Genomic DNA, 17,377 nt, shown 5'->3' with positions numbered 1-17,377 from the left:
AGAATAAGAACGGAGGCTCCACAGGGCCCTACTTCTTAGTGATTCCATATCTCGGTATCTGCCCCAGGAGGCCAAAAATAATATTTCCAAAAGACATTTGCGCTCTTGTGTTCATTGCAGCTATACACAACAGTCAAGATCTGGAAACAACCCGTGGTCAAGGACAGATGAGGGGATGAAGATGCTTGGGGCTGGAGCAGCAGCACAGCAGGGCACTTGTCTTATATGCGGGTGACCTGGGATTGATCCCACACAGTCCCCAGAGCACCACCAGAAGTGATTTCTGAGTGCAGAGTCAGAAGTAACCCCTGAGCATCACCGTGTATGGCCTCGAAATAAACAAGAAAGAAATGAAGGGGGAAGGGAGGAAGGGAGGAAGGGAGGGAGGAAGGAAGGAAGGAAGGAAGGAAGGAAGGAAGGGGCCAGAGCAATAGTACAGCGGGCAGGGCTTTTACCTTGCACACGGCTGACCTGGCTTCAATGCCCGATATCTCACTGGGCCCCTGAGCACCTCAGGAGTGACTCCTGAGTGCAGAGTCAGGAGTAACATTTGAGCATTGCTGGTATGTCCCCCAAAATGATTAGTTTATTATCCCAGTTCAGTTTTTTTACATTTTTTATTAGTGAATCGGCGTGGGGTATAGTGACAGACTTATAAACTTTCGCGCTTGCGTTTCAGTCATATAATGGCCAAGTACCCATCCTCTACCAGTGCCCATTTTCCACCACCAATGTTCCCAGTATCCCCACCACCATCCCCCGCCCCGTCCCCTCCACCCCACCCCGTCTCTGTGGCAGGGCATTCCCTTTTGCTCTCTCTCTCTCCTTTTGGGTGTTGTGGTTGCTCAGTTTTATTTTTTAATCTGTGCTTCCCTACTGATTTGAAATGCTGTCAGCTTATTAAATACTGAGTTTTATAGACATCAAGTATTTGGAAATTGGCAATGTTCTATTTTGTTTCAACCTTTCATTTGTGCTTAGAACCACAATTTCCCATCAGTATTTTACTTTTGCTGAAACTCTCTCACTTGTTTATTCCTTGAGATAAGGCTTAGAACCATGTCGTCCAGTTGGTCAAAATTTGTCCAGATCTTGGCTGGAGCAATAACACAGCAGGTAGGGCGTTTGCCTTGTGCCTGGTTGACCCAGGTTTGATTCCCAGCATCCCATATGGTCCCCCGAGCAACACCAGGAGTAATTCCTGAATGCATGAGCCAGGAGTAACCCCTGTGCATCACCGGGTGTGACCCAAAAAGAAAAAAAAAGCACACAAAATTTGTCCAGATCATACCAGGATTTTGATGAGTGTTGAATCAACGCACAAAGGACTCTGGGGGGAAAAAGGCATTTTTAAAAGATAGCATTTTCCATCCAGGAAGTATGGAGTCTCTCCCTGATATTCTACCTCCTCCTGCTCTTAAAGTATCCGTATTGTTTTGACCCCTTTCTGACATGAGACCCTCCCACCCCCTGTTGGTTAGGGGGATCCCTAGAACACAGACAGGGAGCCTTTTGCCTTCGGTGGGATCATACCTCCTTAGGGTCTTCCTGTCACTGCTAATATGAGAGACCGTAACGTTTGGAGTCTGGCTAGGTGATAGGTAGAGGGTAGACAGTGACACCTTAGCAGATACGCACATCTACATTCCATAGACGGTCGATTCTAGAGTGACACCAGACACCTGACTAAAGAGCTTTATTCTTTTCTTCTCTGATGGCAGAGGAGAAAGAGCAGATGGTGGGGAACAGGGGGGCTTCATTTCCTTTCGAGTGCAGTGTGCTTGTCATGGGCATCCCCTAGTTCTGAGCTGGCATCATTCATTTTCTTTCCTTTGTGCTAAAGCCGGAAACCTTATAACATTACTGGACGGAAGGAGACAGAAGCTGGACCTGCCAGGGAGGCCGTGGCTGAGGTCGTAATGTTAATGTCACACTGATGTTGGTGGCCCCCACAGATGGTTCACTTGAGTCAGGAGGAGAGAAAGACGGCCACCTTCTTCCATTCCACCTCTGCCATCCGGGACCCGCTGGAAAGATTAGGACTGGCAATGTCTGTTACGAGCCCCTGCTTGGCACGGGCCTGAGCCCCACCAGCCCCACAGGGTGGCCATCGGGCCACACCTGAAGTCCACTTGGTCTGCCAGGCATGGGAATTCTACCAAAAGCATGTCCAGGCAGTGGCCCCTCCTTGCTGCCCAGGTGACCGGCTTTTCCCCTCTTCCCCAGCCACCGGGCTTATGCCAGCCACCGCCAGCAAACACTGCTGGTGTAGTTGCACTCTCATTCTGCACGGAGCTTCTGACCATGCAGAATCTGGGCCCCGTGGGGTGAGAACACAGAGATTTCTCCCTCTGGCCGTCAGTACATTTCAGTCGATTCTCATTGAAATAGCTCAGCACTTAGGGAACTGGACAGAATTGGAAGGAACTAAAACGTCACAAGGACAATCCTGCTTTTCTTGCTTTGACATTGGCATCTGTGTGGAAAACCCAAGCCCGCAGTTGCCTGCGTTGTGCTCCCAGCCCCTCTGGATGAACTCCGCTCACCCACCGAGCTGAACGAGAAAGGTCAGGGCTGCCTGCAGTTCTTTGGCTTCTGTCTTTAATTGCATTCTTAGTGCACTCTGTCCATACCTGAGATTCAGCAGAATCTGGGTTGGCTGGGGGTGGGGGTGGGGAGATGAGGGTTTAGAGCTGCGAATATCACCCCCTCTGACAGTTCAGTCTTCCCCTAAACTCCAGGTGCCCAAATCATCAGGGTTTACATCAGGGGAAACTGAAAGGCAAACCGGAAACCCGCAGGCTCTTGTTCTTGCCTTGCCTGTGGCCGACCTGGGTTCCATTCCCGGCATCCCGTAGGGTCTTCCAGGCCCACCAGGAGTGAGGCATGAGTGCAGAATCAGGAGTAACTCCTGAGCGCAGCTGGGTGTCTCTTTTCTAAAGTAGAGGAAAGAAGCTTATTTCCTCTACGGCGTAAATCTCTTACTTCACCAAACATCATTCCGTACTCCGGTTTCTTTTTCCCCTATTTTATTATTTTTTAAAAATCCAATAAGAGAGAGAGAGAGAGAGAGAGAGAGAGAGAGAGAGAGAGAACAAAAGGGAATGCCCTGCCACAGAGGCAGGGTGGGATTGGGGGGATGGGGGTGGGAGGGATACTGGGATCCGTGGTGGTGAGAAATGGGCACTGGTGGAGGGATGAGTATTTGATCATTGTATAATTGAAACCCAAGCACAAAATTTGTAAGTCTACAACTGTACCCCCTCTCGGAGAGCCCGGCAAGCTACCGAGAGTATCTCGCCCGCATGGCAGAGCCTGGCAAGCTCCCCGTGACGTATTCAATATGCCAAACACAGTAACAACAAAGTCTCCAATGGAGGCATTACTGGGCCTGCTCGAGCAAATCGATGAACAACGGGAGGGCCTTTACCTTTACCTTACAACTGTACCTCATGATGTCTCACTAATAACAAAAAAAATAAAATAAAATATTTACAGTTCCTATGATGTTGAATGAAACAAATAAATTCAGTCAAGTGCAAAAAAATAATAATAATTTATTTTTGTTCACCAATTTGCTAGAGCAGGCACCAGTAACATCTTCATTGTAAGACTTGTTGTTACTGATTTTGGCATATTGAATATGTCACGGGTGGCTTGCCAGGCTCTGCCGTGCAGGCAGGATACTCTCAGTAGCTTGCCCGGCTCTCCAAGAGGGGCGGAGGAATCAAACCCGGGTCAGCTTCGTGCAAGGCAAGCACCCTACCCGCTATGCTATCACTGCCCATCACCATGAGATACACAGTTACAAAGCTGCTCATGTTTCAGTCATACAGTGTTCCAACACCCATCCCTCCACCATGTCCCCAGTATCCCTCCCGCCACCCTCACCCATCGGCCAGCCTCAGGGCAGGCACTTTGCTTCTTTATCTCTCTCTCCTTTTGGGCATTATGGTTTGCAGTGCAGATACTAAGAGGCCATCATGTTTGCCACTACCAGCACACATCTCCCATCCAGGGCGATCCCTCCAACCGTCATTGTCATAGTGGCCCCTTCTCTATCCCAACTGCCCTCAGCAGGCCTTCAACTGTGAAGCAGTCCTTCTGACCCTTGTTTCCACTGTCCTTGGGGGTTAGTCTCATACTGTCATTTTATATCCCACAAGTGCATACTCCAGTTTTATATGACACACAACTTCCGGACTATTTTATTTTTAGCAGTGTTTGGATTTCTTACCCATGGAATTCTTTTTATAGAAAGAGAACATTGATGATGTCACAGTTCAAATCCATGCCTGTAGTAAGAGAACATTGATGATGTCACAGTTCAAATCCATGTCCGCAGTAAGAGAACATTGATGACATCACAGTTCCAATCCATGCCTCTAGTAAGAGAATATCCATGACGTCACAGTTCCAATCCATGCCCGTCATCATCGCCTGAATTCTGGGAGAGCCAGGGTTGTGGGTAAGGCCCCTCCTACATTTGGTCACAGGTGAGTCTCAGGGGACTGTGCCCTTTGTTTGGCTGCCACTCCAGGCCCAGATGCTGCTTGACAGGCTCTGTTTCCCTCTATGCCCTGGACCCGGGGCACAGGCTAAGCAAACCCCTTCCCGTTTGCCTTTCTGGGATACTGAGGCTCTTGGGAAGACTTTCCTTGAACCCAAAGTTACACTGCTGAAATACAGCCCCCACAAGAAGGAGCGTTTGGAAGCCTAGACTGCGGGTTCACGAGGCACACATTCCAGAATCGACTGACGGCACAGATCCTTGGATACCTTTAGGCTCTTGTTCAGAGGCCCCTGATGGTCTCCCCTGCACCTCCATTCTTTGGGTCTTGTGTTTCTGTAGGGGCCACCCCACGGCGCTGTTTAAGGGCTATTCCCCGCGAGCATCTCAGGGGTCGCTCCTGGTGGCGCTCAGGGGAGATCAAACTCGAGCCTCTTTTCTGCGAAGCTGACGGTGCAGGCGGCCGAGCCGTCACCCCAGCCTGGTCTCTGCATGCTCCGCTTCTCCAGCTGCAGACTCCAACCCTGCCCTCAGGGTTAGCTGTGAGCCTCAGTCCGTGCCCATCTGGAGCATATTCCCGAAGCGAATCTTAGCTACTCTGGAAAGAAGCTCCGGGAGGGAGGACTGCCACAGCCTCCTTGGTGAGTGCTCCATCTTGTCTGCTGCCCGTCAGAGAACCTAGAGGGCTATAGGCAAGGTTCTGCCCAGCTTCTGCCCTGCTTGCTCACGGCATTTTCACCTCCGTATGCTTTCCCGGCCCCCCGGCAGTCAGCCCCCACGTTCCCAGCAGCTCCGTCCGATGTTCATCCCGCCGGTGCAGGGGCCACCTCTGGAGCAGCGAGACTTCGGCTGGGCTTTCTCGGCTCAGCGCTGGTGACTGGGATGAGATCCTTCCGTACTGCAGGGGCGCTGCTCTGGGCCTTCTGCCTGGGCTTCTCCCCCTAAATGCTCGTCGCCTCGCCTCCCGCTGTGGCAAGCCAAAAATATCTCTAGACACTTGAACATTTTCCTGGAGAGGGGCTGGGGGCAGAACCACCCTTGGCTGAGAACCACTGTCCCCTGTGAACTTGAGCAGCGGCCAAGGCTCAGATCTATTAATAAATGTGATTTGTTTGAACACTGACATTCTTAAAAGTCCACTCTCTGGGGGGCCGGCTAGTTAGCTCAAAGGCTGGAGCACATGTGCCAGAGACCCCGTATCACCCCGTGGTTCCCCAAACACCAAGCCGGCAGCAGTCCCGGATGTGGCCCCCAAATCCCCCAAAAATAAACATGAAAATCCTGGGCTGGGCAAATAGTACAGGGATTAAGGTGCTGCTTGCCTTGCATGTGGCCAACCCTGATTCTGTCCCCAGCACAGCACATGGTCCCCTGAGCTCCAGCAGGACGATCCCTGAACACAGAGCCAGGAGTAAACCCTGAGCACTGTTTCGGTGTGACCCCAACCCCCCCCCCCCCCACACACACACATTTGCTGAGACTGCAGTGTATGCAATGATTCCTGCTTCCCACAGGGAATGGATCACTTGATCCTACTACCCACAGGAATTGATCACTTGATCCTACTGCCCCCAAGGAATCAATCATTGATCCTCTATCCACAGGAATTGATCACTTGATCCTACTACCCACAGGTACTGATCACTTGACCTACTGCCCACAAGGAATCAGTCACTTGATCCTACTATCCACAGGAATTGATCACTTGGTTCTAATATCCACAGGGAATTGATCACTTGATCCTACTGCCCACAAGGAATCAATCACTTGGTCCCACTATCCACAGGAATTGATCACTTGATCCTAATATCCACAGGGAATTGATCACTTGATCCTACTGCCCACAAGGAATCAGTCACTTGATCCTTCTACCCACAAAGATGATCACTTGATTACCTAGCCAAGCCCCCCCCCCCCGACTGCTCTGACTGAGTTCGGGGTCTGCAGGAGGGAAAGGTGGGAACTGAAGGCACTGGCAAAATCTGTTCCCATCCGTGGGCGAGGGATTGGTACTAAGGCGCTGAGGGCCAGCTGCTTCCGTCCTGTGCTGGTGGGGACCCCTCCTCTGCCACTCTGTGTCTTGAGATGCACCCCCAAATCAGAGGGGACCCCCTGTCTGCCCAGCTGACCCTCTACCCAACAGCAGTCTCTTTCCTTGCTGATGAGCTTCTCAGACCAGCTGGCAGCAGAGCCTTCCCCAGAGGAAGGGGCGGGGAGCCTCGCCCCTGGCCACCCCTGGGGCGCATTGCAGAGGTGAAGCTGTGGCCGCCCAGAGGGCCGGAATGTGCAGGCACTACAGCCCTGTTGAGTGAGCTAGAGCCCGGTAGTAGGATAAAGTGATCGATTCCTTATGGGTCATGGGATCAAGTGATCAATTTCTGTGGGTAGGGCAGGGAGTGGCTGCTGTCCCGCCACACTCCCAGGCCCAGGCCACTCCTCGGGGAGCTGATGGTCGTGGATGTTTTCATCCACAGTCACCGCTCCTTGCCCATCTGGCCCCCCGAGCACCGGGAGAGGAGCCACGTTCTGCAGCCTTGGCACAGAGAGGGGCTCCCGCTGCCCTTCCCTGTGAGCAGGGCTCTCCCCGTGTCACATCAGAAAGGCTGGGCCCCTCAATTCCTCTAGGCACATGTATTTTTTGGTACTTTTTTTCCCAGCAGGGGTGCAAGGATCAGTAAGAGGGTTGACAAGTGGCTCTCGCCTTCGGGGAAAAGAAAACAGCTTATTTCCCGAGAGTGGCCTTGAAGGAGACTGTGGACGAAGGAAAAAGCTCCCTCAGAGAGCTGAAGCCTGGAGCTCTCGGCCAACAGCCCAACAGCCTGGCCCACTCAGCCTGAGGCCCCAGGGAATGTCTAACAGCCAGACTCTGGGGTACTGATGTATCCCCCCGCCACATGGGTGTCTAGAAACACCCCTAGGAGACCAGCACCCATTCGCTCGCCCTTAGCAGCGTCTGCCCCACACATATGCTCACAAACCGCCTGCCCTTCTGCCCGGCCAGTGGCTCCCCTCCGCCCACAGAGGCCAGCTGCCAGGACAGGCCCGGGACCAGAGCACCCTTGGTGGCCGGCCGTGCCTTCCACCCCGAGACAGGCTTCAAAGCCTGGCCCTGCCCTGGACACCGGGCAGCCGCTGGGTCTTTTCTGTGAAAGAAACGCCATTGTGGGTTACCGAGCTAGACGCCTGCCGGTCATAGCACCCCCACCCCAGGGATATGCTTTTCCTTCTTCCCTGGGTCACTTAGTCCCCGGAGGCCACTCCCAGGGACATGCAGCCCAGCAGCGCTGGCCCTGTGGGCTGGGCCTTAGGCTCAGAGGTGCTGGGAGGCCACCAGGGCTACACCTGGCAGGACCAGGGGATATTGTAATGCCAGGGACTGAAACCTCTCGCGTGCAAGGCGGGCATGCCAGCCTCTGTGCATCTCCTGGTCTCTGCTGCAGACGCTTTTAGTTATTTATTATTTTATTTTATTTTTATAAAGTTGTTCACAATAATTAATTGCATTCAATATTCCCATACCAATCCCACCACCATTTATTTTGAATTTCCCCAGCCCCCACCCAAACCTGTCCCAATAGCAGGTCCTTAAATGCACTGTACTGTCCTCCCGCTGTTCATCGATTTGCTCAAGCAGGCCCAGGAACATTTCCAGTGTGAGACTTTGTTGTTACTGTGTTTGACATATCGAATACGTCCTGGGGAGTTTGCCAGGCTTTGCCATGCAGGTGAGATACTCTCGGTAGTTTGCCGGGCTCTCCAAGAGGACAGAAGAATCGAACTCGGGTCAGTCAGGTCAACCACATGCAAGGCAAATGTCCTACCCTCTGTGCAATCGCTCCAGCCCAGATCCTTAAATAATTTATTTTATATTGCTTGTTATGAATAAGTTTTTAATTTTTTAAAATTTTGTTTTATTTTTATAAAGTTACTTTTTAAGAGAATCAGAAGCCACAGAAAGATCTTGGGAGGGAGGGGTGCCTGGGGCCGGGGCACTGACTCTGTCCACCCGCTGCCTACTCCTCCCGCATACCTCCCACCCCAGGACAGTTGCACTTGCATCCCACAGGCATTTCTTGAGCAGCTACTCTGCGCTGCCCTGCAGCTTGAGCACCCAGTGAGAGTGTGGCTCCTTGAGGTGTCGAGGGGAGACACAGACAATCACTGGGGGCACACAGGAGCGGGCACTCGTGCATCTGCTCTTGGCCACAGTGCCCAGCCCTGACGTAGGCTGGCATCCAGGAGCCTGCCTGCTAGCTCCATCTAGAAGCATCTACCCAGCCTCTCGACTCGATCACAACGACAGGGACAGGAGCTGGGGGCGAAGGCACCAAGAGAAGCCTGAAGCAGGTGTGTGCTTGGGAGGCACAACCTGGAAGGCCTGGGGCGGGGGGGGGGGGGGGGGTCAGCAGAGCCAACGCCTAGAACAGCATCGTCCTCCCAGGGAAGCGCATGAGCAGCTCAGTGCCCTCCCCAGGCACTGGAAGGACCTGCAGGTGGAGGGGGCTGTGTGCCGGCAAGAGAGAGGCCAGGCCGGGCAGAGGGCAGGTGGGACTGGCAGGTGCCTCGCTGCTCCCCAGAGGGCCCCACGCGAAGTCACGCCCCCGCCGCCTCTTGCAGGAGTTGGTCATAACAGCAGGTGCCGTTTCTGCATTTTTCCACCCGTGGCTCACTGACAGGCACCCACTGAACCCTGAGTCTAGGGGCCCTGGGCCTGCCTGGCCGTATGTCAGAGCTCGCCTGATTTTTTTTTTTTTTTTTTTGCTTTTTGGGTCACACCCGGCAATGCACAGAGGGTTACTCCTGGCTATGTGCTCAGGAATTACCCCTGGCGGTGCTCAGGGGACACTATGGGATGCTGAGAATTGAACCCGGGTCGGCCGTGTGCAAGGCAAACATCCTACCTGCTGTGCTATTGCTCCAGCCCCGGAGCTCGCCTGATTTTGGCGGCGCGCTGAGTGCGTTGAATCCTGCACGCAGAGATAGGGGCTGCCCCGGCCCAGATTCTGGCACACGGTGAGCCCGTGACATCATGGGAAATGCCAGCAGAGGTTTCCTGAGCCCTAGCCTCAGCACCTTGTATCTGGGGTTTGATCATCCTGAATCTCCCCCAAGCCCTGAGCCCTGTGCTGAGCCAAGCATTTGTCTTGGACTCTCCCTGAGCACTGTGTGGGGCAAGTCTCGGGCTCCTCCAGGTATCCTCCGTTTGCAGGAGCTGGGGGCTCCCAGGCGGTGCTCGGAGCAGCTGGGTCTCTCCTGGTGAGTCCTGGCAACAAGGCCAGCTGTCCAGTGCCCGAGCTGTGTGGTGTGGGGGTTGGGGTGGGGTGTGCAGGGGGTACTGAGGCTCTGCTGGGGGTACATTGGTTACCTCTCTCCTGAAAATATTTTTTTTTCTTGAAAAATCAGCTTTTAAACCTGTCCGATGGAATTTATCTATTTATGTTTTGGGTCACACACCCTGTGATGCTTAGGGGTTACTCCTAACTCTGAATTCAGGAATTACTCCTGGCGGTGCTCGGGGGTCCCTATGGGGTGGCGGGAAACGAACTTGGGTCAGTCGTGTGCAAGGTCAATGCCCTCCCCGCTGTGCTATCACTCTGGGCCCTGATGAAATGTATTGATCCGGTTTTTGATTGTTGATTTTTGAGCCACACCCAGCAGTGCTTCAGGGCTTCCTCCTGGTTCTGTGCTCAACCTCACTCCTGGCGGTGCTCAGAGCACCCTATGGGATGCCGGGGATCAGACAAGGGTGGGCTGCATGCAAGGGACACTGCCACTCCAACCCCTAAGCCTCTCGGTTCAACTCCCCCAGATATGAGCCGTCGGCCTATTCTCTTGGGGATCCTTCGTAGCCCCTGCTGTGTCGTGTTTCCTAGACCGTTTGGGAGTGCCAAGAGAGACTCCAGGTTCCCCAGCTGACGCGTCATGCGGGGTGCTGAGTCAGGACTCGCCAGCGCAGTGCTCGGACCTTAACCTTGATGTGCTCAAAGCGATTTATTTTTGCCACTGGAGGCAGCTCCCGCCGTTGTGCTTTGTCCTGTCATCACAGGCCCGCGTGGGCTGCTCCTCTCGGCGCCCTGGGAAGGCGCCTTTGATGCCACATTCCTGCCCCGCTGGACACCGCTGGCCAGGGCCGCTGCTGGGCTCATGCCAGGAGGGGTTCCCTGTGGGCAGCTCCGTGGTGCCGCTTCTCTCCGTGGATGGTCGTGCTCAGGGCGGGGAGCACGGGCTCCCGCAGGAGACGCCCTCTCCTCTGCTGGTGGAACCTGCCTCTTCCATGAAGATAAAGGCTGCGAACGGCCGTTCCCAAATACAGGGGTGCCAGGAGAAAGGACTCAGGGAGACACCAGGCCTTTGTCACCTCAGAAGGAAGAGGCGGTGTGGAGGGGTCTCTCCCGCAGGCTCCTAAAATCCCAGGGTTCCATGAGTCTGCGGATTCATGGAGCTCAGCCCTGTGAAGAGGTGGGGGTCCCGGGGAGGCAAAGAGGTACAGGCCCAGGGTACAGCCTGAAGATGTCACCCCCTGTTCCTGGACCACAGGACTCTGCACGAGAACATGCCTGGTGGCTGTGGGCCAGGGGAAGGGGAGGGGGCTGCCCCATCAGGGACCCTGTGGGACTGGGGGGCAGCTTTGAGGATGATGAGGTGAGGGTCGTGTGCACAGGTGTGACCCGCTCCCCAGCGGCCTGGGCCTCTCCTTCCCGAAATGGGGTGCCTGGGGCTTGGGTGGATGAGGCTTCTGGCCCAGGTCCTGGCATGGCCGATCACTGCCGTCCAGTTTTTCCAGCGAGCTCCAGATGGATGCCGTGATGCCCCAACACGAGGTCCCCAGCACTAACGCCCAGACCCACCGGGAGCTCGGGGCCACACCAGTTGCGGCTCCCATGCTCCTCGCACCTCCTGAGTGGGGGATGGGGGACCTGAGCCCATGGCCGGACAGTGGGACAGTCGCTCTCACTGGCAATGAAGCAAACATGTGTGACGGTTTCTCCATCCATCAGTTCTTGGCCACCGGTGCTGTCTCCAAGTGAGGTTTGCACGGGGGTGGGGGGTTTCAATCCCATCTTCACAGGCCTGGGAGAGAGCCCCTCGGGCCCCTGGGACCCTTGTCCTGTTTCTTCCTCGCTGAGACCCTCCCTCCCAGCAGGGGTGTGTGCATGGGTGTCCCTATGGCTGTGTGACCAGCGCTGCAGTGACCAACACAGGAGCTCAGCGTCTTTCCTGAAGAGTTGTCAGGCCCTGGGGGTAAACACAGAAGTGTGGAATTGCTGGACCCTATGGGAGCCGCTTCCTGGTTTCCTGAGAAGCATCCCTGTACTGTAGGGGGTCAGGATGGGTGGGGACCCTGGGACATGGTGGAGGGAGGCTGGCACTGGGCCGTTGAAATGCTTTGGGATGACATCCTGCCCTTATCAATGTCATAAATCGCGGGGCCTAAAATAAATATTTTTTTAAATGTCTGTGATGCTGCGGCTGGCACAGTGCCCTCTATCTGTGTATGTGAGAAGCACTGGGGATTGGCTGTCCCTCAGTGCCCAGCGCTGTTGGAGCAGAGCAGCTGGACGCAAAGTCCAGCCCCCAGCCCCCACCCTCTGCCTCTGCTTTTCTGCCGCAGGACGCAGAGCCCTGGTCACTCTCTGTCCATCTGGCTCTGCTTCTCGGCTCTGCCAGCTCCCCTAGAACCTTCTTGATCGACTAATGATGCTGGAGGGTCTCAGTGAGAAGGAACCGGGGTGGTCTGCCTTCCCCCAGGGCAAGGGTCCCAGGGGGCTGAGGTCCCCCTGCCCCACCTGTGCAGATGGAATTGAAACCCCCACCCACCCCAAGCCCCGGGACTCTACTGTGAGCTCAGGGTGGGACAATGAGCTTTATTTTATTCATTTATTTATTTATTTATTTATTTATTTTACTTTTTATTAGTGAAACACCATGAGGTACAGGTGTAGACTTACAAATTTTTGTGCTTGGGTTTCAGTTACACAATGATCGAACACCCATCCCTCCACCAGTGCCCATCCTCCACCACCACGGGTCCCAGTATCCCTCCCATTCCCCATCCCCCCATCCCACCCTGTCTCTGTGGCAGGGCATTCCCTTTTGTTCTCTCTCTCCTTTTGGGTGCTGTGGTTTGCAAAAGAGGCATTGAGTGTCAATCATGTTTGGTCTTAGTTTACTTTCAGCCTGCTTCTCCCATCCTGGGAGGATCCTCCCAACACCCTTTATTTGGTGCTCCCTTCTCTATCTGAGCTGCCTCTTCCCCTAGCGTGTGTGCGGCTGGCCTCCAAGCCATGGAATAAACCTCCTGGTACTTATCTCAGCTATTCTTGGGTGTTAGTCTCCCATTTTGTTACTTTATGTTCCCCAGATGAATGCAATCTTACTATGTCTGTCCCTCTCTGATTCAGGGACAATGAGCTTTAGAAGCAAATACATAATTATATTTCCCAGAGGAGTTCTAGAATGCCATGAAAGACCCTGGGGAGAGACCTTAGAGGGCTTTGCCTGCAGGAACCCAGGTTTGATCCCTGCACTGGCCAGGCCTGCAGGCACCCGGGCAGTAGTCCCCAAGCACTGAGCAGGGGGCGACTTGTGACCACTGCCCCATGGAGCTCCAGAAGCATAGAGTGCTGGCCTGACTAACAAAACACAGAACTCCTTCCTCCCCTAGACGGTCTGCTGATGTGCAAATGTCCATACAGACACACACATATGTTGCAGTCCAAGTTCTCTCCTCTTGAGTGCGGGGCCGCCCACACGCAGCCTTCCCGCTTAAGGCTACACACAGCCCTGTCAGCCTCTCCCCACCCACCCAGTCATCCAGTGCCTGGGATTTTTGAGGCACACCAGTAGCAAAGTGGGGAGACCCCATCTGGGGATGCCACATTCAGTGGTGCTTGGGGCTATTCCTGGTGTGGTGTCCGGCCAGGGAAGTGGGGGGTAATGAGGTGGAGGGCGTGGGGGATGGGGGTGGGACAGCCAGTCTCCATATGCAGAGCACTCCCTCCAGCCCCCTTTAGTATCTCCCCAGCTCTGGGGAGGGGTCAGAGATTCTTGAGATGGATTGGGGGTACACCCTGAGAGAGTTGGGTACCTATTGATGAGTACACCACCGTCAAGTGGGACAAATGAAGCCCAGGCTCTCAGCAGCAGGAATGTGGGGACGAGAGAAGAGGTCAGTCGCGTGCTGGAGCCGCGTGGGGTGGACGCAGGGGACCAGAGGGGAAGAAGGGGCGGAGCGCGGAGGAGAGGGTCCCACTGATGGAGCACGGCTGTGTGCCCACACGCTATTGGCCAGGGCTCGGTCACGCGGCCACGCCCCGCGGGATGCTGTCAGGCCTGCGGGATGCTGGCAGGAGCACAGATTGTGCATCTGGGGCCCGGGTAGGCCCTGTACCCCGTGATTATGCTAAGGTCGTGTTCTTTCCTTCTTTCCTCCAGATGTCGCAAATGGCACCAGTTCAGGGGGGTACCGCCCGCCCCCCAGAACCAAAGAAGTCATCATCAACGGCCAGACCGTGAAACTCAAATACTGTTTCACCTGCAAGATTTTCCGGCCCCCTCGTGCCTCTCACTGTAGCCTTTGTGATAACTGCGTAGGTGAGTAGCCGAGGGAACTGGCCCGCCCCCGGGCCGGCAGGGCCCCCCAAGTTGGTCGCCTCTGAATAGACCTGGTGCTGGAGACGCAGCATGGGTGTCTAATCTGTGCCTGGAAACGGAACAGCTCGGCCCCAGTTAATATTTCTGTGTACTTGCCTCCCGCCACGAAGGCATTCTCCAAACCTGGCATTACCCAGGCTCCTCCTCTCCCTTCTCATCCGGCTGCACCCCACGCTGCAGGAGGCTGCATCAGGGCTCTGCAAACACAGGGTCTTTGTTCCCTCACTGGGGAAAGACCCTGTGCCCTCCGGTCCCTCCAGGACTGAGCCAGTGGGCACACTTGGATGTGCCCACTTTGTGGCTCAGGAGCAGGAAAGGGACCTGCTGACTCCCCCTCCCTGTCCCCTTTTCCTGTCCCCTTTTCCTGCAGGGATTCTCCTCCCTAAGACCCAACCCGAGATTTCTGCCACTCGCAGGGTCCCAGGTCCCGGCACTTCTTTGCAGAGCCTTTCCTGTCCCTTTGCTACCCAAGTGGCATATTTTCCGAGGCTGGTGCTGCTGAAAGATGAGGCTGGGAGAGGTGTTCAAAGTCCCAAGTTGCAGGGCCCGTGTAAGAAAGGGATGGGGGTTTTTCCACCCTTGGGGACACATTGCCCACACCTTTGTCTGCAGCCCCAGTGCCTACCTGGCATAGAAACAACTTGTAACTTTTCTGGGAGGAAAAGCCTCAGCATCCTCTGCTGGCTGTGTCTGAAGGGCGGGCATCTCCGGAAGCTGCCTCGTTTCCTTGGTAACACGCTTTGGCTGGCCAACCCCTTTGCCAGGTCTGGAATTTGGAGCGGCAATTCGGCAATTCATGGGGAAAAGCAAATGTTTTAATGCACTGCCTGCTGTGAAGAGCAAGTCTGCTTCTAACTAGAAGCAGTTTACTGTATTCTGACGCTAATCACCTGCAATTTGGTGGGACAGCTGTGTTTCCCCGGCAGGCCTTGTCTTGTTTTAGTAACCAGGTAAATTACTTCCCATCCTTTGGTTGGGCTTCAGCCTTTTCTGATGTCGCAGTTTGCCCATAGGTACAAACCTGGAACTGAACCGCACGGCTGAGTGCAAACAATAGATTTGTGTAGACAAACGTAACTATCACTTTTTCGTCTCTACCCTGAGTCAGCAACAGTTCCCACCTCACAGGATAGTAGAGAAACTAAATGAGTTCAGCTACTGCCTGACTGTGGGGAAGATGTCCTGTAACCGTTCGCTGTGCTGGCCGAGAAACTGAAGTCTGATCGAGTCTGTAGCTTGAGGGTGACAGCTCATGTCTATCGAGGTTTTGGAACTGCAGCTCGGGGCAGGGAGGTGGGACGGCGGGTGAGGAGCTTGTCCTAGATGCAGTTGGCTCCTTTTGGATCTCTGGCACCACAGGTCCCCTGAGCACTGCTGAGAGTGACTCCCAAACACCAAGCCACTGGGTATAGACCAATGCCCACTCCCCCCCCCACCCCTGATCTCCACAAGAGAACTGCAACTTGGAGCACAAGAAGTACTCGAATGGTCTGCCCGGATAGGCACTCAGGACTCGATCTCGCTCCCGCCAGATGTATGCCCATTTGCAAAGTATCTTAGCTGTTGCAGTTCTGACCAGTAGAGAGTACCTCAACTAATGATTGGCTATTTCCCTTCTAAGTGGTCATAGGCCCTTATCACTGAAGTGGTCTTGTCTGGGCTTCCCTACACATAGTGGGGTGAGCTGGTTGTGCTCAGGCTTTGACTTGCAGCGTCTCCCTGTGCGTCTGGACTCTGAATGGCTTCATGGATTTTACTTTTTGTTTACCAGTTGCTATTAGTACTAATATTAATAACCCCTGATGGTTTTTAAAAAATTTTTAATAGTGAAACACCATGAGGTACAGTTGTAGACTTACAAATTTTTGTGCTTGGGTTTCAGTTATACAATGATCAAGTACCCATCCCTCCACCAGTGCCCATTCTCCACCACCACTGATCCCAGTATTCCTCCCACCCTGCCTCTGTGGTAGGGCATTCCCTTTTGTTCTCTCTCTCCTTTTGGGTGCTGTGGTTTGAAAAAGAGGCATTGAGTGGCAGTCATGTTCAGTCTATAATCTACTTCCAGCATGCATCTCCCATCCTGGGAGGATCCTCCCAACACCCTTTATTTGGTGCTCCCTTCTCTATCTGAGCTGCCTTTTCCCCTAGTGTGTGTCTCTGGCCTCCAAGCCATGGAATAAACCTCCTGGTACTTATCTCAGCTATTCTTGGGTGTTAGTCTCCTATATTGTTACTTTAGATGAATGCAATCTTACTATGTCTGTCCTTTTCTTTCTGACTCATTTCATTTAGCATGATACTTTCCATGTAATACCACTTGTATGTAAATTTTATGACTTCATCTTTTCTAACAGCTACATAGTACTCCATTGTGTAGAACCAAAGTTTCTTTAACCAGTCATCTGTTCTCGGGCACTCAGGTTTTTTCCAGATTCTAGCTATTGTAAACAGTGCTGCAATGAACAAACAATTTCAGATGTCACTTCAACTATACTTTTTTGCCTCACTGGGATATATTCCCAGAAGTGGTATTGCTGGGTCAGATGGGAGCTCAATTTCTAATTTTTTGAGAATCGTCCATACTGTTTTCCAAAAGGGCTGAACCAGTCAGCATTCCCACCAGCGGTGAAGGAGGGTCCCTTTCTCACCACATCCACGCCAGCACCGGTTGCTTTTGTTCTTTTGGATGTGGGCCAGTCTCTGTGAAATGATATCTCATTGTTGTTTTGATCTGCATCTCCCTGATGATTAGTTATGTACAGCATTTTCTCATGTGCCTTTTAGCCATTCGGATTTCTTCTTTGAGAAAGTTTCTGTTCATTTCATCGCCCCATTTTTTGATGGGGTTGGATGTTTTCTTCTTGTGGAGTTCAACCAGTACTTTGTATATCCTTGATATCAACCCCTTGTCAGATGGGTATTGGGCAAATACCCTTTCCCATTCTGTAGACTGTATTTGGGTCCCTGTTTCTTTGGAGGTGCAGAAGCTTCTTAGTTTAAGATAGTCCCATTTGTCTATCTCTGTTTTCACTTGCTTGGTCAGTGATGTGACACCTTTAAAGATACCATTAACTTCAATGTTATGGAGGGTTTTGGCAACTTTGTCTTCAATGTACCTTATGGATTCTGGTCTGATGTTGAGGTCTTTAATCCATTTTGATCCTACTTTTGTACATGGTGTTAGGCAGAGATCTGAGCCCATCTTTTGCA

The 17,377-nt window shown here is 53.4% G+C and overlaps 1 protein-coding gene across 1 annotated transcript in view; it reads left to right on the top strand.

The window, feature by feature from the left end:
* ZDHHC14 (zinc finger DHHC-type palmitoyltransferase 14) overlaps positions 1–17,377 on the top strand; it is a 193,933-nt gene that overhangs the window by 134,779 nt on the left and 41,777 nt on the right. The window contains exon 3 of the mRNA XM_056125990.1: positions 13,946–14,104. Within this exon, the coding sequence (XP_055981965.1) occupies positions 13,946–14,104 (159 nt within the window). The remainder of the gene's footprint in view (positions 1–13,945; positions 14,105–17,377) is intronic.

This window comes from Sorex fumeus, unplaced genomic scaffold (genome assembly GCF_029834395.1).
Source record: "Sorex fumeus unplaced genomic scaffold, SorFum_2.1 ptg000061l, whole genome shotgun sequence".
NCBI lineage: Eukaryota > Metazoa > Chordata > Mammalia > Eulipotyphla > Soricidae > Sorex > Sorex fumeus.
Note: the sequence above shows the minus strand (reverse complement) of the source record. Positions and strands in the feature narration are given on the sequence as shown.